The following is a 24,256-nucleotide window of genomic DNA, read 5'->3' as shown; positions in this document are numbered from 1 at the left end:
CCGCTCAAATAATCCCAGAAAATCACCGTGAGTGATTTATAGATTAGGGTTAGGAGTGAAATATTGATATTATGTTAATAATACACATGTGATAATATCATGATGGCAGATGTTAGGCTCCGCCTCCCTACGCTCGTAGCAGACTCTCATTCATTTGCCAAAAAAAAGAGACAAAACACAATAAACAAAGTTAAAGATGAATTTGACTTATTAACATATATTTATTTATTTACGTGTTAATTCAAATTTCCTATAAATATCATGATAATATTGTTACTGTGAATTCTTTTAATAGCGTATAGTGAAAATCTGAGATCATGACATTTCCAATATTTGAACCTGGGAGAAAATCAGATTTTAGAAATTTGTAGTTAAAAGTCGATCGTGATTTTCCACCTTTTTCTTTCCTCACTCTGTTAATGGACAGTTGTTGGAAAGTTCTTGCAGCTGTAACCACAGTATCTCTTAAAAACACGAGGACATAAAATCCTTGTGAGATTCAGTTCAAACTCTGAACAACTCTCCTGGTTTTTTTTTTTGGATGAAAGTTTGTAAAAGCCAGCAGCAGCAAAGTGGTGTGAATCACGTAGGACAGTAAAACTGCTTCCTGTGGGGTCAAACTGTGACGGTAGTTGGACGCCTCAGTCAGTGATGTCAGACCTGGTATTTTTTAAACCTCTGAATTAGCTGCTTTTGGTTGTTGTCGAGTTTATGACGGTAATAAAACGAAAATTATACTTAAACCACATTTTTAAAACTTGAATTCTCTAAAAGGATTGAAATGATCGTAGTTGCTAGACACTGAATTTTTTAAGGAGTAATCCTGCAGGATAAATTCAGAGGTGCACGAGGACGTGAAAGTCCCGCATGTAAATCCGTAGCGTTAACCCTTTTGTCCCTGCAGGTACCTATCACTGCGGCACGTGTCACTGCGAGCCGGGCTACCTGGGCGCCCGCTGCGAGTGTCAGGAGGGCGAGGCCAGCAGCATGTACCTCAGCGCCTGCCGGGAGGCCGAGGGCAAGCAGATCTGCAGCGGGCGGGGAGAGTGCAGCTGCAACCAGTGTCTGTGCTACGAATCGGAGTTCGGGAAGATCTACGGCAGCTTCTGCGAGTGCGACGACTTCTCCTGCGCCCGGCACAAAGGCATCCTCTGCTCAGGTAGGGAGATCACGTCACAGGTCGTCTGCTTTATTGTGTATTCGAGTCCTGCCGTCAGGGTGATGTTAAGATGTTGCCGTTTGATCTACAGCTGTTATGAAACCGCATCCCTCCAGGGGCATTGAACTTAATGAGAATACAAGCCGACATCAAACACGCTGTAAACCCCTTTTTAGATCTGCTGCTTGCTGTGGGTTATAATTAAAAATAATGCACATTCATGATGTTGAGTCATGTCCCGTACCTGCTCTGGGTGTGTCCCTCCTGACGCCGCCGCGACCAGCCCAGCTTGTATTCTGGGTGAGTGAGCAGGAACCTGCAGGGCTGCTGGCGTCGCTCCCACACGAAGCTCAAGAGGAGCAGCTGCAGAAGTAGTTGTTCAGATGTTCAGCCGTGTTTTGTTTTGCGTCTGCCTCGGGGGGCATGTTTTGGTATGATACCTGTCTCACAGTGATGGAGGACCGGAGAGGAGGAGAGGAGGAGAGGAGGAGGAGGAGGAGGAGGAGGAGGGTTTGCCATGAGAGTTGTGTGACGGCCTCTAAGACCTCAGCGCTGTTTGAAAACAACCTCCTAAAACCTGAGGGTTTTCTGAAAAACTTGATATTCTCTAAAAGCTTTATTACTCCTCCTCTGAAGCAGAGAGGAACATGGAAGAAAACAAAACCCTTTGAGAGATTAAACCTTTAACTTTTATTGTAAATCATGAGTTTATTGCTGGAAAAACAAGCACATTTATCAACATTCTCAGTTCAGTTCAACTTTAACTTTAAACGCCCCAAAAAAACAAACAAAATACATTTCCCATACACCCCTGATACAAATTCACATGACTTAAAAACAGCGTAATCATATACTAAGTGTTAGAGGGAGAAACGTTCAGTCTTACTGAGCTACAAGCTAACGACACTGAGATTATATATGAACAGGAGCTGAAGCACTGTGGCCTCTAATACTGCTGCTCCATGATGCCACCCCCGACATGAACATGCTGGTAATCAGTGATTCATGTGCTGATGCCAACTTGAAATCCTCGTCCTCTCCCTGAGCTGCCCCTGCTTTATCCTGAGGCCCACAGAGCTCTGAGGTTCGGTATGAAAAGGTTTGGCTGAGGCCGAAGCCGTCGTGTTCCCAGAACATCGAGTCCAAGACTCTGCATTCTGGTGCGAGACCCTCCTGGCTGAAGAGTGGGGTGTGGGGGTGAGGTGGGGGTAGGGGGGGCACTGGCTCATCCCCAAGCCAACAACTGTTCCCGTGAAACCCACAGAGAGCGCTTTGTGACAGTGGGGCCAGCTTTGGCGCGATCCCACAACACAATGCCTGCCTCTATTTATCTACACCCAGTGGAAACAGAAGTCTTTCGTTTAGTCAGCAGCGAGGCCGGACGCGCTGAATGCACAAACGCAGGGACGTTCTGTTTGTTTGTGCCGGCGGTCCATAAGCCGTCATTAAATCTTAACAGTCCACTACGTCCCGCCGCTCCTCTCCTCCTCCTCCTCCTCCTCCTCCTCCTCCTCCTCTCTCGGCGTGGTTGTCCAGTGTGTGCAGCCGTAATGAGTTCCTAATGATACCAAACAGTGCACTTCCTCCACCACCCCCCCTCCCCCTCCTCCTCGCTCCTCCTGGATCTGTCAGTTAATTATTGTGGAGTGCCCTGTGTAAGGCAGGCTGTAAAAACTAATCTGTGCCCCAGGTTTTCTAACAAACCCGCAGGAAATACTATTAAGCTCCGTTTCAAGCAGAAGTATCTTGTAAACAGCATTGTTCTCCACCTGGATCGGTCCTGCTCCACTGAGAGCTGCTCATTTGTCGTCTTGTGTCTGGGAAAGTCTTGAGTGTTCAGACTGATAAACCGCCTGAAGCTGCAGCTTTTATTAAAGAGGAAATCAGCTGGCATGACATCCTCAGTCAGTGTTGTTGTTTCTTCGTCTCCCTGAACGTCTGAAAGTGCTTTTCTCATGGAGCTCAGTGAGGTGTAGCTATCGTCCTGTAAATCTGAAGTGCCGTTTGGAGACTTGCTGCTGGGTCGCTGCGGTGTCGGGTTCGGCTGGTGAAGTTCGATACTTTCTTGTAATATTCCCGACTTGGAAACATGTTGAAATACAGACCCGGGCAGACGGTGTGCGCTGGATACAGGGTGAAATAATCAATGTGAGAAGAGCACATACCTCTGCTGAGGCCAAACAAATCCTGCACACGTCTAATCTGTCTGAGGCCAGCTGCACAAAACACCTGAAGTGAAGATGTCCCTTAAAGTCTGAGTTCATATAAGGTTTCCTCAAGTCTTCTCCTTTTAAATATTCACGTACATATTTATGTTTTTCTCCTTATCTTGGTCTTATACTTAAGAAATCACTTAAAGTCAGTTAAACCGTTGCACAAAAGACCTTAGCAGCCAAACTGCAACATGCTGCAACATGATGGTGATGAATCAAGAAAATTAAATCATCCCAAAAAAAAAAATAAAGTGGGAGAAGCCAGTGGACACCCTTAACCACGAGGAACTTGATTCTTCACTTCGCAACGGCAGGTAACACAAGCTAAACAAGTGGTCTCCATGGAAACAGTAGAACTTTATCGCTGTCAATCATCTTGTTTACCGCTGTAAATTACTGAACTTAAGGAAACTGTTTTAAGAGATTCTGTGCAACACCCTTTCTTTTCTTTTTTTTTTTTTTAACATCAAGATCCAAAAACATTATTTCCTGGGACATTGAACGTTTGGGAAAAGTGAGTTCTTCCCCCGACCCGTGTCCTGAGGGTTCGAAATGTTCTGGCTTCATCTCTCTACAGACATATTTTCTTCTTCCCCCTCGTGGCGTACATCAACACTTTCTCACACACACACACACACACACACACACACACACACACACACACACACACACACACACACACACACACACACACACACACACACATGTTTGAATGAATTGCTGTGTAGTTTTATTGCTGATATTCTGTCAGCACTCTCCTCCTCCTCCTCCCTCCTCCTCCTCCTCCTCCTCAGCTGTATTGTACTTTGCTTCAGTTTAACTCAGCTTGAGTGAAAAGGAGACGAGATGATTGTGTTGTGTTGCTTTATTCTTCACTTTTAATTCCTCTGTTTTCACACTTCATGAATCTAGTTTGACCGTCTCAACTCAAACTCTTATTTACCAGCTTTTTTTTACAGAGCTTTTAGCTGTCTCACATGACCTTCATCAGTAACCTTCTCTCAGTTGGAGATGGACACAATGACATTTACAGTCAGTATCTGTCTCGGTTTAAACTGTATCGACGTTGTTTTATCAGTCGCAGGGAGGGATGAGCAGACACAGGAGCTGGAGGTAAAAGCCAGTAAGAGGATCTTGAGTTGAAGCTTTTTACTTTCATGCTTAAGAAGATTGTAGTTTGAACAGTGTCTCTTTGTTTTTGAATCTTTGTGGTGTGTGAGTTGAGCTCATGATGTAAACACTGTTAATACTGCAGGTCATTAAAGTGCAGTCTGGGTAACTACTCGTTAAGTGCCAGTAAACCAAAAGTACTTCTACAGTAACCACCTGCTGGGCTGACCGGCTGTAGGACTGACTTATAATAGTGCGTGTGTGTGTGTGTGTGCATTGAATGGATGTGTATGTGATGTGGTGACACGAGGCAGCCGAACCAGCCAAAACCACCGCAGCCAGCCGGAGGTGAAGGCAACATTTCGTATTTACTGGATTTCTGTTTTTCTTTTTTTTCTCTTCCAGTCAAATATGACGTAATAAATCTCGCTACAGTCGTCGCTTTCCATGAGTGGCTGTTCGTCTCTCTCATGCAGGTTTTTCAAACTTGTTTTGGTGATGCACAGAAGAGATAAAGCGTCGCTTCAGTAAACTCACTTTTCAGGCTGATGAATATCAGCTGTTGGGATCAGGTAGTGTTACAGTGATGAGACGTCTGAGACTTTCTTCTCTTTTAAGCTTTCATATCTTCTTATTGGAACAATATTTTCCAAAACCAACATTCAGGAATTAGAGGAAGTGAAATTAAGTGTGGAGGGGGAAAAAGTAATAGTTTTTATTTTTCGGGCAGCTGTAGTTTCTAGTGAACCGCTCTCTGAATATCTGGAGCATCAAACCTCAGAACGTTTTTCAGTTCAGCTCAGTCCAGCTTTATTGATATAGAGTCAAATCATAGCTAAATATATATTATCTCAAGCCACTTTACAGTTGTTCTTGTATTTTTTATTGCCTTTAAGTCTTTGATCATCATATTCACATTGAGGTTTTTTTTCTCTAATCGCCAAGTTAAACTAGATATTTTATAAAACCAGCAGTAATTTAAAGGCAGTTTGAAGAACTTTACGTGGATCAAATGAAACCTGTTTAAACTATGATATTCAATATTATCGTGATGTCATGACAACTGTGTTACTGTTTCTGTCGTCCAAGTGAATGATGTCTAACAAAACATGACTCACGATAGTAGAACACAATTTTGTTGTTGTTGGTGAATAAAGTAGTTAATTTGATATTGGTGTAATGATTTCAGCCACATTATATATCTTCTAACGTGCATCAATTCATGAGGCAGCACGTTTTGAGCTCCGTGTTCTCCACAGGCAGCGTCGGCCAGATCTAAAGCAGATCACACTGCGAACACTGACATATTGATGAACTGTTTGTTTGTACGTCGGCTCTGTGCAGCTTTTATTAGGAAGCAGGAAGCCGGGAGGACGACGTTCTGTATCTGGGGTCAGATGACCTGTGGGGGGGTCGACTGTCCGTCTCCAGTCGTCTTACACTCAGTATCTACACAAACCATCTGTGTGTGTGTGTGAGCGGTGATGATGATAAATGTAAAAGCCTGGCTGCAGATTAATTTCCCTGTAAGAGTCGATTTCGATTCGATTTGTAGTAAATTGTGAAACATCAGCAATTTGGCAATAATTTAAACTGGAAAGTCCCAGCTGTGAAAAGGCAACATGTACAAGAGTGGGAGGCTTTAATTTGGAGGGTGGGACTGGTGTTAGGACATTTAGTGTAGGAAGTGACAGTCCGGTTATATGATGATCTGTTGGGATCTGCTCATACACACCTCCATGTATCGGCACCTGGAGGGTTAGCTCATTAACAGTTTTGGACATTATTAAAATAATACCTGTGAAATACATTAGTTAAGTGTTTGTCAGCTGATGCATTATGAGAAGTGTTATCTGCCTCAGAGACGCCGTGTTGTTCAGCCTCTCCTGTCTGTTTTCGAACAAGGCTTCAGAAAGTCTTGACTTCCTCGTCCTCCTGCCCCCCTGACCCACATCTCCACCGCCAGCTCTGCAGCTGATTCTAAATAATGATCTCAGCACTCAGCAGTCTCCAGTCGCCAGAAATAGCGTGACTCCATTTTCCAGACTCGCACAAACCCTCTTTTAACCCATAAATATAAACCGCTGCATCTCAGTGTGTGTGTGTGTGTGTGCGTGTGTGCGTGCGTGTGTGTCTCCTTGTAGGGTAAACTGGAACATATGTGTTTATTCATGTTCGTGCTGAGAATTACTGGAACTGCGCTCTGTGAGGGAGGCGGTTCTCCTCAGGCCCGGAGTGTCTCTTGGCTTCAACGGTGTATTTGCTTCGTCACAGGACGAACCTTCGCTTCAGGTTCAAAACAGTCCGGTGCGACAGGAAGGCGTTATTATCCCGGCGGCAGCAGGAACGTGTTGGGACACAGACAACAGTCCTGAATGTCACTTCCCCCCCCCCCGTGAAGAAAACATGTGCAGCTTCAGCTTCACATCAGGTCACATTCGGTCTCACCCCTTCCTTCTGTCGCAGCTCATCATCCTCTGATTGATCGCAATAGATCACAGATCCAACGATAAATCCAAAATAATTACTTATAATTTCAATTCAAGTCACAAGTTAGGGATCTAATATCTTTGCTTATTGTTTTTCTGAGATCCCACCGTCATCTGATCTATAGAGAGCGTTTTACCATAAAAGTATCTTCACATTGAAACCAGCCTGAAATCAAAATATTATCGACATCGCACTACGGCCCAGTGCAATGTCCAAATCGCAAGAGCTGCAATTTTAAAGGTAAAATGTGTCACAGCGGACCATGACTGAAGCGTTGTGGTGACTCATTGCAGTCACAACATCTGCTAAAAGACCTCCAGGTTGAATGAGATAATGTTATTGGTTTGTAGCTCTGCCTTCTTGTAGCACGTCTGTTACAGTTGCAAACCGGTAAAAACACGGTATGAAAACAGTTGCAACAGACATTAAATCATGTGTTTTAAAAAAGCAGCTAAACTCTGAAACTGGTGTTTGTTAACGTTTGGCCGACAGCCACGCGGGAAGTTAGTAGAGAAAAAAAATATTAAAAAAAAAAGTAATATTGCTTTACATAATCCATCAGTCACCAGCTGCTGTTTTTATTCTCTGCCACTCGAATAAATGAGCGTGTCGCATCAGATGTGTGAAGCGCTGAGTGGCGGAGAAGACTGGCAGAGCTCTATATACAGTAAGTGCAGTCCATTCATTTCATGCATTATTCATTTATTTTGTGCTATTTTTTTAAATAACCGTTAAAAACAAGCAGGTTGAGTGTGAGGAGAGTGTGCGACCTGCTAACCTGGTTGTATTGGGGGAAAAAAATAAAGTTTTACAAACGCTCCGGATGATTTTCAGTCTGTGAGGTTTTCATTTCTCAGCAATAAGACGAAAGTTGTCAGATGTGAATGACTCACTTCAGCGGTTACCGGGAACAGTTTGATTCATTCACATTTTCAATCACAAATATTGTTGCAAGTGCAGTCATGCTGGTGATTCACAGCAGACGCTCATGATTGATGCACCTCTGTGGGCAAAAAGGGATTTTTGCAAAGCTACCTGAGCAGCACCTGGCCACCTGACGCTCAGCCCTTAGACCCCGAGGTAAAACAAACCCCGGATGATGCTCATTGAGACGTGACTGAACTTGACCGCTGCAGACAAAGACCTGAGCTCTCTGCGGTGAAACGCTGCAGGTACGAGGCCACACCCTGGTCCTGTTCCCGCCAGCAGATTTATTAAGTCTTCGGAGTCGTGATGAGTTTTTTCGGTGTGACCTCATCTGGGTGGACTCGAACCTCGGATTGGCCACAAAAGTGAAACGTGTTTGGTTTTCATTTTGGGGGCTTAGCAGCTGTTTTCAGGGCTCATGCTGAAGTCCAGCGGGCTTATGGCCAGTTCTGCCTCTTGGGTGGTTCATCAGCATTAAAAAGCCCCTGGAAGTTACTGTTTCAGCCCCAGGACTTACAGCCTTAAAGCTGAACAGCTGACTCTGATTGTTTGAGTTGGATCAAAAAAAAAAAAAAAAAAAAAAAATCACAGCTGCATGGATGCTGTTGGATGCGTGCGGTGTCGTGCACAGTGTTGAACCAGGGCTGGGAAAATAAATAAAGCGCAGCTCCTGAATTCAGCTTTGTGTAGAGGAGGTTCCTGAGAGAGGAAAACTTTTCTTCACGCTGAATATCTAAGACTGGCAGAGAGAAGACTTATGCAGTTGAGCAGTTGCACAAAATACTACGAGCTCTGGAGTCGTGTGGACGCCAGGTGTAAGTGTAGCACAAGGAAACTCTTAGACGACTAATCTTCAGCACAGTAGGTTTAAGGTTTGCGTTGGGGTTCATGTGCAGCACATGGAGCTGGTTTCAAAGGATGAACTGAACAGTTTGTTTGTGTGGCGGAGCGAAATATTCAGTCCCACCACAGAGCTCTGTCAAACACCTTTAACAGCAGCCTTTGTAGCTGTCAAAGAGTTCACCATTTTAGGAAATATGCTTTATTCTCTGTGTCAGTGAAAGTTAGTGTTAGGTTTGCAGCTGGAGCCAGGAGGGGAGGTTAGCTTAGCTTTGCATTAAGACTGGGAGCAGGAGGAAACAGCTAGCCTGACTCACTCGGCCTCCGTCATCGATGTGAAATAGAAGAAGTTTGAAACCACCAGGACTTTTCGTGGAACCGACTGTCCTTCCAAACTCAGGCTACTTGATAGTGTGGACGTAGCCTGAACTTCCATTCACTGGGTCACCAGAAACACATCTTCAAGTCAGCGCTAAAGCTGCTCTGCTTTTTCCAGCTTGTTTCTGCAGTGCTGAAAATCATTTGAGAGTCATCTAAGAGTTCAACAGTGGCTCTTTTTAAGAGCTGAAATGAAATGCACACGCAGACTTCTGTACCGGGCTGTGGCGGAGGTGAAGTCCACGGGACGGCCGGACCTCCGCCCGAGGTTCAGCCGGGCCTGACGTGCGTCTCCTCGGGAGAAGGAACGGGTTTGGCAGAGTCGTTTTTGGTGAAGTTTCCCAAACCCAGTAAAGACCGAGAGGAAAAAAAAACAACCCGCTGCCCCCACACTGTGCTTTTGTTTATTTCAGGGAAGTAGGCCAAAGTAAATGAGCCACCATTACTGCAATGGCACCTCATTTGTAAACTTGTGCAACACTGCTGCAGTGAACGCAAACGGGTTTAACCCAGTTTTTAAAAAGTGGCTCACACTGCAGAGGAGGTCCGACTCTGCGCACACACACACACACACACACACACACACACACACACACACACACACACACACACACACACACACATTAAAGCTGCTGTAAATCCCTGTACATTTTATCAAAAATGAGCTTCTGAGGGAAAAGAGAGATAATTATCATCTTTGTTCGGCACTATGTGGAGTGATGCAGTGCTGACTCGGCACATGTCAGTGTTTAACAAACAGCTGGTTGCCTCAGCGTTATGAGCCCCGGGTCACAGAGGTGATCATTGTGTCCGCAGGTCGCTCTCCTCTGATTGTGTTTGTGGGCTTTTGTTTCCTGCGCACTGTGAGTAACGGCAGTGGGACGCTGAGGCATCCAGTGACTGACGACCATCTAGAAGTAAACAGTGTTTTCACGGCTGCTAATGACTGTTGTCTGTCAAACACGAGATGTTATTCAGGTGAAAAAATAATCACACACGTCAGAGCCGCAGATACCTGTAACTGCAGCCAATGGGACGTGTGCTCTTCTCTTCCTGGCACTCACAAAGACCTGACCACAGAACAACCTGTCTCTCCTTGAAGGTTTCTGCCTCCTACGTCCCAGACAAAGCTGATATTAGCCGTCTGTTTATTTCTGGTGATGAGCTCGGGTCAGACGAGAGAGAGAGAGAGAGAGAGAGAAGAGAGAGAGAGAGAGAGAGAGAGCTTGTCTCGGCCTGCACGTTTTAACAGCCCACATTTTTTAGCTGTTTCACCCTGAAACACACACACACACACACACACACACACACAAAGCCAGGGTTGTAATATTGTTTTCACAGTCTTTTAAAGGAGAACACGTCAGCTAAAAATGGGGCAGCATATACAGAACATCACAGAAGACCCAGGTTTGCGTTGGGGTTCATGTGCAGCACATGGAGCTGGTTTCAAAGGATGAACTGAACAGTTTGTTTGTGTGGCGGAGCGAAATATTCAGTCCCACCACAGAGCTCTGTCAAACACCTTTAACAGCAGCCTTTGTAGCTGTCAAAGAGTTCACCATTTTAGGAAATATGCTTTATTCTCTGTGTCAGTGAAAGTTAGTGTTAGGTTTGCAGCTGGAGCCAGGAGGGGAGGTTAGCTTAGCTTTGCATTAAGACTGGGAGCAGGAGGAAACAGCTAGCCTGACTCACTCGGCCTCCGTCATCGATGTGAAATAGAAGAAGTTTGAAACCACCAGGACTTTTCGTGGAACCGGATTTCTTACCAAACTCAGGCTACATCCACTCTACTCTGTTTTTAGTTTTTAAAATTCATCTCTTTTACTACGTTTGTTTCGCCTCCCGTTGCACATTAACGCTTCAAATCAGACAAGATAAAGCGAAGAAGCAGAAGTGTCCCAACTGTTGCTTTGGACACATCAGTTTACCACAGAAACGTCCCTGTTCTCACTTCTCCCCGCCCGGCTCTTACACTTAGCTGCTGGCTCCTGCTTTCAAACCGAATGAGCGGCTTGTTGCTGCGGACCATAAATCTGACGGTGCTGTCTGGACTTTTAAAAGCCTTCTTTAATCTCACATGACATAAATCAAGTCCTTGTAATCCCGTAGCTGTATCTGGCTTCAATGGCGATACGACGCTTCTTTAAACACAATTAATCTCACAAACTATTCAGCCTTTCAATTGGACCACATTTTCCCCCCCCCCCCCTCCCCCTCCGGAGGTTTTTGCTTGTTTTCCTTCCTGAGCAGCGAAGTTTGGTGAGCTCTGAGTTTGTAGAGAGAAACAGAGGAACCTCTTGTGTGTTTTGTCTCAGTCTTATCAGAACAGTATGTGTTCCAGCCTTTAGCCCCCGCAGGAGGATCAGTAACCACCCCTCATGAATGACAGCAAATCTGACTGAGTCTTTAAACTTTTGTCCTGTGGTGAACTCTTCGTCTCCTCCTCCTCCTCCTCCTCCTGTTGACGTTAAACTTTTGTTCTATCTGTGAATTTTTCTTTTCTTTTTGCCTCATCAGCATTTTTGCTCGCTGACTCCCGTTGTTTACAGAAGCTGAAACGTTTAGTTAGTCGGAGAGTTTCACTGCTGCTTGTTTTCATGGTTCTTCTCCGAGTCATGAAAGCATCACTTCTGTTTCCACCGCTTCTTTTGTCAGTTTTCCTCTGGAGCTTTGCTGCTGAGGAGCTGAAGGGGTTTTGGGATAATGAAATAAGAGTTTTAACCACAAATAAGCAGGAGTCATAAATAAGTGTTGTGCTTTATCGGACGCTTAAGTGTATTTAAACTTCTCCTCAATAAGAAAATAAGTCCAAACTAACCGGCCCCACATTGTGACCTTGGACTGGCTCTGATGAAACGCAGTGGGAGCAGCTACTGTTGAAATTTTCTTTGTTCGTTTTTTCACTCAGACACAAAATAAGTAAGTAAACTCCCAGGCCGGTCTGAGCCTGTGACCAGGCAGTAATCTCATCCTGCAGGCTACTGTGTGATTAAGTTGAGTGGGTTTTTTTGGCGATATTGTTCAGCTGTCATTTAAAGTCGTGACGATCGTATTCGGCGTGTCCTCCCGGGGTCAGGGAGGGGCCGCACGCCGCCACAGATTTCGCTGCACAAAGCGCTCTGTCATTAGACCGTTTGAATTTAGCCGGACAAAAGAAGCGACACCACTAATACTTCATGTGGTGGTATTAACAGACACGCTGGAATGATCAGCTTTTACATTGTAATTAGACACTGCTTTATTACTGCAGTACTTCTTCTTTATTCTTGTTTTGTTAACTTTGAACTTTTGTCTGTCACAAACCACGGCTGAGGCTGCATCAATTAGTCGATCCACACACAATCAGTCAGACTAATTTGACAGCAAACAGCTGTTGAACAGAAATGCTAAAACAAATCACCGGTTCCAGCCTCTTAAATGTGATAACTTGCCTGTTTTCCATCATCTGCTGTGATATTAAACTTCTTGTGTTTGGACTTTTGAATGTTCATCACACAAAACCAGCTGTTTTTTTTTTTTTTTTTTGGTTCTTAAAACCACAAATACGTCTTCTTATGGATCAACACTTCAAATGAACCACGGGAAGAGTTTAAAATAAGGAGCTTTAAGGTTGTTGTGGACGTGTCACGCTGTCACTCTGCATGTAAACAGGAAGTTGAAGTTTTGGTGGAATATTTACCTTTATACATGTTTTTGAAAATAAATCAAGTATACCATTTATGTACAGCAGGATTTTCCACAGGAAACAAGGCCTGTGTGTCTCTTCCATCCTCTCCAGGGACGGACTAGTCACCCTTTAAAAGCTTTTTTTTTTTTCCCCCAAATGTACAAATTCCTCATGTGATGCAGGAAAACCAGGGCGCACCACAAGTATTTCAGATATTCAGAGAAGCTCTTCATCAGGTTCAGCTGAGAGCAGAAAAACCCTTCGGACTGCAACTGGAGCTGCAGGAGGTCAGGAGGCCATGTTTTCTTTTCATACACACACACACACACACATACACACCACCACTGCAGGAAGCGGAAGCGAGTTGGGAGAGCGAGTCTCTCTGCACGCCACCACATCACATCAGACGCATGCATTCTCAATGAGGGTTAGTGAGTTCGGCGTGACGACCTCTGCAGCTTCACGGACCATGACTCCTCCAGACCAGATAAAGACGTGATGCTCCGCGGTCTGGTTCGAATCTAAAAGCGATTACACGTCGAACTCCCTTCGGATGGATGGTTTCGTGTTAAACGCCGTCAGTTTTCTTTCATTTGTCTAAGCTCCTGTCACAGTTAGACATACTGACATTTTGCCTGTAGCTCTAAAATTGTAGGTTTTAATGTTTCCTCACACCACAATGAAAACGGAGAGACGGATATCTCCACCTCGCACGGCTGCTCTAAAACAAACGAGACTCGGCTCGTAGACATCTGATGGCTCCACATCTGTCTCCGTGACGATGTGTGAAATTCTCCTTTGTTCACTTTGTTCACTGCAGACAGGAAATATTCGGTTATGCACAAGGTCCGCTGCTTCCAAATGTCAGATATCATTTGCTCTGTGAACACTGTGTTTATTTAGTTAACTCCTGTTTGCTCAAATGCCACATTTTCATGATATGGTGCAACAAATATTCCTCTAAAAATAACCACAACAGCTCATTTCCTCTTTATATAATCTCTGAATATTTACTTAAACCCGTGATGTTGAAATCCAGTGTTGCCTCCAAGCAGAAAAATATGGGAATGAATTTACAGGCTGTCACTGCAGAATTTGTGAAATATATCCTTGATCCCATAATTGTGTCTCTGAAGGCAGCGGAGTCTGACAGGCTGTAATTCAGCTGACATTACGTTTTCAGCGGGCTGATACTTCACTAGTCTGGGTTGACCACCATCAGTGTTTGAGTCTTACACAGTTTGATTTCTAAAATGATTCCCTACGACTTTTACTGGAATTAAACTGGTGTGAGAATCAGTAATCTAACATGCAGATGTTGCAGTTTATTGTATATTGTGCTCATATTTTTATGCCTCTTTTTTTAATTTTTTTTTATGCAATTCAAAAGCGCAAATAAAATGTTTACAGAAGAGTCGTTCTTCATGGTTCATTTAGTAACTGTCCAGAAGCTTTCAATGATTTCTTATGGTCTTCATCAGCAAATGGAGTTTGTCCTGGAAAGTCAGATGTTCAAATTGTCACACTGCTGAGTTTCAAGTTTCATTGTAGACCTTGGAAAGAGCAAAACAGTCTCACTTCAAGGTTCATTTAGTAGCTGATCTGGAACTTTCAATAATATAAATACATGTTCTTGGCCACGTCTTCTCTGCTGAGTCTTGTCTTTCATTTCCCTCCCCAAGTGCTTGCTTTATTTAAATATGTGAAAATAAAAGCTCTGGTGTTAAAATACATTAAAATCAAAGGTCCCATATTTTCTTCTCCTGTGTTTTATTGGAAGTGTTGATCCATAAGAAGATATATTTGTGGCTTTAAAAACCATCTCAGTGTAGTTTTACATCTCCTCTCTCAGGCTTCTCTCTGGAGCTCTAGTAACAACAGGTCGGTGAGCCAATCAGAAGAGAGGAGGCTCTGAGCCTCTCTTCTGATTGGCTGACTGTTTTCTGAGTGATCCAATAAAAATATAGCAGATTTCAGATAAAAAACACTCAGAGAAAGCAAATCCTGCAAGGTTTGGATGGTGGGTCCAGGTGGGCGGGGCTTGGTGACTGCTTCGTTGTGACATCACAAAGTTCCAGAAGTCCTGACGGCTGGTTTTAAGGCTCAGTTTCTGAATACAGGCTGTGTGCATTTCTCTGTGGACTGAGGCTTTGATACTTTCACAGTATTAATATAGAAGCTAGAGCTGATCTATAATCACACTACACATGGACACAGACCTTTACACTGGAGGAGCTTTAAAGAACACCTGTAGGCTACAAAATAAATTGCATTACCAACATCATGCCACCGACTTTTTAAAAAAATACTTGAGAAAAGTGCACAACAGTAAAGAGAGTATCCTGTGTGTGTGTACTTCACAGTCGGGGGTGTATCATGAGGAACTGCAAGACGATGCAAAGAAGGATCCGGACTCTTCTCTCAACTCTTCTTCCTTTCTTTCTTTCATCCCGCTCTGCAGTAGCAACGCAAGATGTCAGTGATCTATGATCCGCTCGGCAGAGGAAGTGAGCAGCATGAGGCAGAACCTGCTTCGATTTGCTCATTCTCTTCTACACTTGTCACCCTCTCTTTCACTGATCCGAAATACAGGAAAGAGAAACCAGCCCACTGTCTGAGGTGAAAGTCTTAAAGGGCTCCTCCTTCTGTGTCGTCTCGCCTCAGCTCGGCTGCTTGTTGGAGAGCGTCTCCAGAAAACGTCATGGAAAAGCCGCAAGCTAAAGAGGAAGGTCACAGCTCCGAAAGGATCTGAGCGCATTCCCCATCTCCTCCCTCCGCCACAGCTGTGTTTATCATGAGCAGTGTTTAATCTCACTGTTTAGCAGTGAGTCAAAACCGCCTGACGCCACGGCCAAAAGAAATGAAACAACAAAAAGGAACGGCGGGATAAAGAGACCGTGCACTTGCTCCAAACATCTGTTTTAAGGCATGGCGATGGTTATCGAATGTGGGGGCCCGTGTGGTGTTGAGTGCTGGTATTCTCTTCTGTCAGGAAGCCAGGTCATCTCCAGAGTGTTTCGGTGAGCTGAAAAATCTCTCCGTGTCCAGATAAAGAGGCTGCACCTGACCGTGACTTGATAAGGTGAAGACAACTCTTTACTCATGGCGTGATAAAACCTCAGCCAGCACACTTGAGCTCCTTTTATACCATTAGTGTAACAAGGTTGGGATCTCTTATTTTAACCCATTACACCAGTAGAACATGATTGTTCCTGCAGATTAGAGGACGCTTCAGTATCTCCAGTGAACGCAGGTTCTCCTAATGCATAAAATGTTGTTTGTGTCCTGACACCACATTAACTTGTGATGCGTTTATTGGTTTTTGGCCGTTCGGGGGAAGAACAACAAGCGGTTGTTGTGTGTATTATCGCCTCATAGAGTTTCATGGTGTCTGTTTGCACATCCAGCAGCTGCGGTCCTGCGCTATAGAACACATTCAGAGCGAACCAAAACCACAACAATGAGCTCAAAGATGCGAGTGGAGCTGCAGGATCAGGTGATATCAAGAGAGTTCACTCATATAAAAAGATTTATTAATGCAGCTTTAAAGTTGCAGAAAACAGCAAAGAACACCAGGCAACTCCTCCCCAAACTGAAAGGCTGTGAAACTGAATACACCCATGTATTGTGCCTGATCTCTCTCTGACAAACATAATAAGCAGAGAGTTTGTAGGTGGCAGGTCTCGTCAGGACCTGTCGAACAATAACCCCCTTGTCAAAGCAGCTGCACTTGCACTTCTTTTATCCTCCCCAATGCAAAAAAAAAAAAACTCCACTCCAACTTCTGGTCGTCTGAATGCCTGAGCGGCAGAGCTGTCATTTAAGGACACATTTCCCAGGGTTGGTACCATGACTCAGCCACATGCCACTCGTCAAGGAAGCCTGACTGAGGTTTGGGAGGAGAGCTCCAGACTCCTGACCACAAGAAAAAAAAGATTTATTTTATCTGTGTCAGTTTTTCCACCTTTTTTAAAAATGCACAGTTGTGCAACATGTGCTGAATAATTAAGAAGTGAGATTGTGTTTATACAAAAATAGAAAGAATTTGCTGCACGTCTGTTCGTCCAGACACTGTGTTGCACAACCCTGGTGTTTCCTGTTCACTCGGAGAAGTCTCTGTGACCTCTTTCAGGATCTGGATCTAATCATAGGCCCTGTTTTTCCTCCCCACTGTGTCTGAGGTTGAGTGGCAGCATAATCTTATTGTTCTTATCCCCGACTGTCATGAGTGTGTGTTGGACACAAGGAAGCAGCCACTCCTAGACGGACAGCAGTGATTTCACTTGTTAGTGACCCAGTTTCTGCTCAGCCTTCACTCATGGTTCTGTCTTCACTGTGTTTCCATTTGAACAGCTCAGAAAGGCGAATGGAAACATGGCTGTTTCATCTTATTCCAACAGGTGTGAGACACAGAACAGCACAATACTGTCCCCCCCCCCCCCCCCCCCCCGATAGTGACTGCCAGTGTCTGAAACAAAAGACCGACTTGTCTTGAGTCAAAGCCAACTTTATTGTCAATTCTGCCGCATGCACAGGACATATTCTTTCACATCAAGGACCTTGAACTGGCACAAATTAGACCACAGAGCCCCATCCCATAAGATTTTTGCTTTTAGACGTTTTATCACAGAAAGTGTTTGAAACCCATGATCAACATACTCATATATTCTGTCATTGCGTTACTTCTAATTGTATTATACTTAGAATTATAATGAAATAAACGATTCCCCTTTTTTCTGCAGACCCCCAGGAACCCCCTCAAGGACCCCTAGGAGCCCCTCTTTGAGAACCACTGGTTATAGAGCTATAGAGGGTCGTAATGTGGTTTTTCCCAGATCCCAAGTCTTAAACACAACAACAAAGGTTTGCAAGATCAGACAGTAGGGCTCCTACACCTATTTTCACTATCAATTAATGCAATTAATATAAAAGCTCTTGTTTTACCCAAAGATATTTGTTTTACAATCAAATGACACAAAGAAAAGCAGCAAATCTTCTTCTTTAACAGGATCAGGGAATCTTAAGCATTTTCATTCACAAATGACCTAAAGGGTTAAGTCATTATCATTATAGTTTCCGTTTAATTTTCTGTGCGTCAGTGGAATTGATTGATTGACTAATTGTTGCTGGGTCGTTAGAGTACGCTGTTGAACGTTCCCACAGCTCTGTGCGAGGGATCCAGGACTCCGTAATGAAGACACATGCTTTTTACAGCAGCTCAGATCCAGCTGGGAGTTCTGTTAGAGCAGTTTTCCGCTTCAGGATCATCACCGCTCGTCTTTTCACAGCTGCCCCTCTCCATCTGTCACATCACAGCGCTGATGTCTCTTCCTGCTATTATTTCCTCTGATACACACCAAGAATCCTTGGATTTGACCCACTCGTGTCTCTAAACCATCTCCTTTCTGTCCACCCCTCATCCAGCCATGATAGCGGCTTAATGAATGCAGTGTTTGTGGGGGGTCTGGGAACAACTAGTGTGAAACAAGCCTGTCAAGTAAATGCTTCCCTGATTACAGCTGCTCTCCTCCCTCCGTCAGGGGCTCCTCTTGTCTCGGAGAGGCCTGCGGTGGGAGGAGACGACCGAGACAAATCGGAGTTTCAACAAAGTCCAGCGGGACGCAGCTCGGTCCCCGGAGGCTCGCATCCTGCTGGATTTATTTCCAGCGCAGATAACAAGTTAATGAGCGTGGTACAGAGGGGGCAGTCTGCTCAGTGGTCACTGCTGTAAAACTGCAGCTGCTCCGGCTTTTCACTACTGCAGCAGACGGTCAAGTCATTCTCCCAGGAAGAGGAAATTGTGTCTGTGTGTGTTTTTCAAGATAAAAGTCTCAAAAACCAAAGACCTGATTATTGAATTGAGCTGATTAGCACTCAGGAGAACAGGCACACTGATGCCGGGGAAACTGATGTTCAGATACTTTTGTGTACTCTTAGTCTTTGGATTTTTTTAATGTAATTAAATAAATTTTAATGCTACAGTATATAATGATTTTAGAGAATAGTTTGATTCCAGGCCCATAAAGAAATGTTTTATTCAGTTTTGGGTGGAGGAACTTGTCCTGAGTGGGATCTCAAAACTCTGCAGCCAGGTTCAGAAATCTGGTTGGATACCTTCCCAGAGGAATGGAGCCTGTTGCAGCAGAAATATTAATAACCATTAATCACATACTTTTGGCCACGTTAGTGTCTTCCTTTGCACAATGCTTCTGCACATGTTGTGCCAAGTTTGTGGTTTTGAATCTTCCAGTTCTGATTGAAACAGTCAGAACATTTTCAGTTGTCATTCGTTCCAACAGCAGGCTGCTGCTCTCAGCTCATGCATGTACGGGTTACTGCTGTTATCACCCGATGACTGTCTTTCTGCAACGATTGGTTGAACTAGAGAAAATAAATCACAATCAAATAATGATTTTAGTTATTTTTTAAGTGGAAATGTCAAATATTTGTTTTCTTATTTCTTGTATCTTCTCAAATGCTTCGCTCTGTCACAGATGACAGTACACAGAATATAGATTTAGATTCTGAACGCTTGGTCTGAACATGTCACCTTGGTCTGTGGGAAGTTATAATGGAGATTATTACTATTTTCTGTCAAAAAAAAAGCTTTTAAGATTAATTGATAATTAAAATAATTGTTAGCTGTAGTGTGTTGAGTTCTGAACACTATTTCCAGTACTCACCCTCATACTGTCAGGTGGTTTATCACATTAAAACAGTGCTGAGTATCAGAGTTTTCTAACTGTTTCCACAGAGTGACAGTCCTAACTTCCTCTTCCTGTCTCGTCTCATCCAGGTCACGGAGAATGTCACTGCGGGGAGTGTAAGTGTCACGCCGGTTACATCGGCGACAACTGCAACTGCTCCACAGAGACGTCGTCCTGCGTTTCCGATGACGGCCAGATGTGCAGCGGGCGCGGCAGCTGCGTGTGCGGCCGCTGTCAGTGCACCGAGCCGGGGGCCTTCGGAGATACCTGTGAAAAATGCCCCACCTGCCCCGATGCCTGTGGCACTAAACGGTAAACACCACACACTGTTTGACGGCCAGTCGGGTGTCAGCTGATGGAGACGGTCAATGGGTTTGTTTGTGTGAGGATTCAGAGTAACAGCAGCTTCACCTCGGGGATTTGCCTCGGTGATCAGGTGCAGTCCGGGGAAAAGGTCACGTCATCAAACACATCACGTCTGAACCCTCATAACTCACTCGCTGATGGACTTATCTCGGCTTTGATGACACAGTCATAAGAGAGTTGTTCAGATAACTCTCATACCATTTGTGACCCTGAAGAAGTGAAGCCGTCGCCCCCCCCCCCGACGTTTGAACTAGGCTCTTTGAGGTTGAGGGTTAAACGCCCGTCGGACGTCTAGTAAAGAGAACTTGTCTTCTGTGAGGACAGAATCACTGCTGCGTGCTCTAAACAGGCCTCCTCACCTACACATGGATCCTGTTTTCCAAGGCAGAGGTCGACTTTGTGGAGCGACCTTTGACCCTCAACCTAGACTTGAGTTTAGAGACGAGTCGTCATCGCCCTGTCAGCTGTGTGTCGCTGCGATTGTGCTTCTGGTTCGATGGTATTTGACAGATAAAACATGATAAGATTCGCCTTTATTGATCCCCGGAGAGGAAATTCAAATTGACGCAGCAGCACGAAAGAATCGCAGCACAAGGGGAAAATGTGAAAAAGAAATCAAATAAAAAATAGAAACAGAATCTAGAATAAATAAGATAAATTAGAAATACTATATACAATAACATGCAAATGCAAGTAGGCATTTCTGTACATGTGCAAATATAAAAATAGATATAAAGAAGAAAGAAACAAATGTTCCGCACTGGTACCAAGAGAGGGGCTCGGGCTGTTTTTTTAAAGCCTCCACTCTGGGATTTTGTTTTAGTTTAGTTTTAGTTAAGTATTTGTTTTAGTTTAGTTTTGTTTAGTCTAGTTTAGTCTAGTCCAGTCTGCAGGATGTCAAGAAGACAGGCTTAACTAAAATTGATGCAACATTAGATCACAGGAAGAAATGATCCTTTAAAGGTCAAAAGCAAAAAAAACCCAAAACAAAACCAGCACTGAGTCATTTAAGAGGAATAAAACACTCCAGGGGAAGGTGAAAGCAGGAAAAGCTCTCCCTTTTCAACCAACCAGGTTGACTGACACTTCAGTAATTGAAATCTCCGGCTGCAGTTCGTTTGTTTTGTGCGCTGCACAGTTCACACACTGTTGAGCTGCTTGTAACTTTCTGCAGAGACGTTTCCAGTGTTTGAAGACGGAGCAGTGGGACGTTTTCAACAGCTGGTGCAGCCAGAGCTAAAATAACAAACGGCATTAAAATAACACATCTAGAGGATTGTGCAGATCTGTGCTGTCGGAGTCTTTTCTAGCTCATGATTACCGTTAAAACAGCCTCGTTTTAAAAGAGTAAAAGCTGTAAAAGCTCATGTTTTTCCTTTGAACTTCCCCTCCGCTTCAGGGAGTGTATCGAGTGCCGGCTCTTCAACTCGGGACAACTTGCAGACAACCAGACTTGCCAGCGCCTGTGCAAGGATGAAATCATCACTGTGGAGACCCTCAGTGAGTACACACTTCTTCCACACACACACACACACACACACACACACACACACACACACACAGACCAGCTGGCTGGCAGGGGAAAGTATTCACATCTGCAACAGTTTCTCTTTTCACATTACATACCTCCTCCACTGTCACTTTTTATTAGGCCTGTCACTGTTGTCGTCGTGGGGCCGTGCCAGAGTACAGTAAGTCATCCAGTGATTTCAGCTAATGTGACACCTGTGATGTGATAAATGACATACAAACATTCACTCTGGGGCCAAAACGGGTTCGGCACCGACGCTCTGACAATAACTGTATTTTAAATATTTACATGCAGGCGGTCGATTAATAACAAGATTAATGCTCAGTGTGTTTTTCCCTGTTTGACTTTAAAGGCAAAAGTCTGTAACTTTCTGTAAAAGACGTGAAATGGTGTCGGATCGTGGGAGTTGTTGTCTTCACCGTCAGCTTCTCCCGGTTTGGATTCCTCCAGTGTCAGATGTTGAATTCTCCACAGAGGCGTCCTCCTCTCCAGAACAAACGCACCAGGGGATTAAAACCAGTAGAAAAAACAAATGAAGCAGTTTACCTTTTTAAAAAAAAAAAAAATCAGTGATTCGCCGACGCTCTTCGGCGACACAGGAAGTCTCGCCTTTCTCAGCTTTTTTCTCCAGACGTCCGACGTCTAAAATCCTTCATCCGGTTCAAATACATACGAAGTAAATGTGACTTGAAACTGGATAAAAAAAAGTCAAAGTTGAGCTTGTGGCAGGAAGCCACAGCACTGACACGTGCACATAGAGGATATGAAAATAGGATATAAACTCTGCATCAGTATCTGTCAGAGAGGATTATTTTGCCTTTAAGAAACTTCCTCTCCATCCTCACTGAGGCGTCAGAGCGGCTGCGGGCTCTGTGGTTGTTTGTGCCTCACGTCTTCTCTGTGGTCAGTTATGAAAGCACGCGGTCTTTCACCGGTCATGCCTTCATGTTTATATATGATTATGTGGCAGGTGTCAGTCTGGGCCTCCTCCACACAGCAGGAAGCAGCAGCTCAAACCCCCCGTCCCGTCCGTCCGGTTCAAAGAGTTCAGTCCATTCAAGTGTAAAGTCCTGCATGGGCCTCCTCCATCCTCGCTCCCTCTGTAGGGAGAATCCGCCCACTGAACAAACACGTGCCTGTTGCACAGCGTCGCCGCTCTCTTGTGACACTTTAAAAAGAAAAAAAGAAAAAGCAGAGAGCTGGAGTTTGAGGTAACAAGTGCTTCAATCCCTAAAGCTGTAGCCTGGTGGGAAACAGTCAGATGTATTAACAAGTGCAAAGTGCTTTGCGGCCTTCATGGCGCTGGGTTGCTGCACTGCTCTGCACACACAGAGACAGAGGAGACTGTCGGGTGTGTGTGTGTTTAGTTACAGAGACTATTATAAGACCAGTCCATATTGGCGCAGCGTGGCTCTGGCCCAGATCCGACGTGTTTCATTGCATTCCCCGCTAGTTCAGCCATCTGACTGGCCCTAATGGACTCCACATGTACATTCCAGATACTTTGTGCATGAAATACTAGAGGGAGGGGCTGATTGAGGGGGGGGGGGCTGACTTCACCCCCTCCCTCATGAGCTCCTGAGGCTTTCCGTGTGAGGAAGATTGACTGAAAACAAGGGCACGTCAAATATCAGCGTCTCAATCGGGGGAATGTATTTTTTTGTGATTTCACAGCAAAGAAATTCAGGCTATGTGAGAACACAGCCTGACGACCAGAGTGTTTTCTGTTTATCCCCGAGTCCTCTTCCGTTTTACCTCGTCTTCTCCTGCTCTCCCCGTCTTTGCTCCTGAGTCTGAAGCTCGATTCATTATAATAACATTAATAACTGCTTCAAAAAAAACCAGTAGAAAGTCAGATCCTGCAAAATTAAAGAAACAGAAATGAGAAATGTAGACTGCTCCTTGTCCAGTTTGAAGAATTCTCCATAAATGAAGATAAAGGGCAAAGAGGAAGAAGCAATATAAAGACATTAACTTCAAGGTGATTGCAGACTGTAAGTGATTGAGCCTCAGTGTGTTTCTGTGTTTCTACTTTCCTCTTTCAGAGACTGACGACCCCGGCGCCGTGCTCTGTCTGTACAAGACGGACAACGACTGCGTCATGAAATTCACGTACTCCGAGCACGCCAGCGGACAGTCCATCCTCACTGCTCTTAAAGAGCCAGGTCAGTAATTCAACAACAAGTGTGACCTTTTGACACCTGCGGAGAATCGAGCTCCTGTAGTTTGTTTTGCACGGTGCGTAAATCAACAGGGACTGGTCGCCACAACTTCAACATGACCTCAGATTATTTATTTCCTCCATGCTGGCGACTGTCAGAGGGAGTGGTGATTGATAAATACACTGTCAACCAATCACATCACTGGTCTTTATAGCCGTGAAACAGCTTCACAAATCACAGTGAAGCATGAAAACCGCAGCTCAACAAATAGACAGGCTTCTTCAGGAAATCATATGGTGCTGTCCAGACCCGAGTGTATCATCTGTAAATTACTGAGACGGAGCCTTTTTATTTTAGTGTGTGCAGCTTTTCCAGCCTTTACGGCACTGGTCACATGACGCCACTCAGCCAATCATTTCTCGAATTGGACCTCTGTGAATTTTAATTGAAGGCCGCTGCTCCGTGTCTAAAAGTGTGAATTTACCTTCTGCTGTGTCAGAGTGTGGCGGCGGGCCTGACGCCATGACGGTGCTGCTGGCCGTGGTCGGCAGCATCCTGCTGGTGGGAGTCGTGCTGCTCGCTGTGTGGAAGCTGGTCATCACCATTCATGACCGGCGAGAGTTTGCACGCTTCCAGAGCGCACGCTCACGTGCCCGCTATGAGATGGTGAGAATGCCCCCCACACACACACACACACACACACACA

At 44.6% G+C, this 24,256-nt stretch overlaps 1 protein-coding gene across 1 annotated transcript in view; it reads left to right on the top strand.

Annotated features, from left to right (window-relative positions):
- The window catches only part of itgb5 (integrin subunit beta 5), a 46,130-nt gene that overhangs the window by 17,914 nt on the left and 3,960 nt on the right, over positions 1–24,256 (top strand). Inside the window, exons 11-15 of the mRNA XM_022740609.1 lie at positions 905–1,159; positions 19,581–19,803; positions 21,257–21,357; positions 23,434–23,553; positions 24,050–24,216. Coding sequence (XP_022596330.1) covers positions 905–1,159; positions 19,581–19,803; positions 21,257–21,357; positions 23,434–23,553; positions 24,050–24,216 — 866 coding nt within the window. The remainder of the gene's footprint in view (positions 1–904; positions 1,160–19,580; positions 19,804–21,256; positions 21,358–23,433; positions 23,554–24,049; positions 24,217–24,256) is intronic.

The sequence above is a fragment of the Seriola dumerili genome, unplaced genomic scaffold, assembly GCF_002260705.1.
Source record: "Seriola dumerili isolate Sdu_G_001 unplaced genomic scaffold, Sdu_1.0 BDQW01000052.1, whole genome shotgun sequence".
Taxonomy (NCBI): Eukaryota; Metazoa; Chordata; class Actinopteri; order Carangiformes; family Carangidae; genus Seriola; species Seriola dumerili.
The sequence above is the reverse complement of the archived record's forward strand: the minus strand, read 5'-3'. Positions and strand labels throughout refer to the sequence as shown.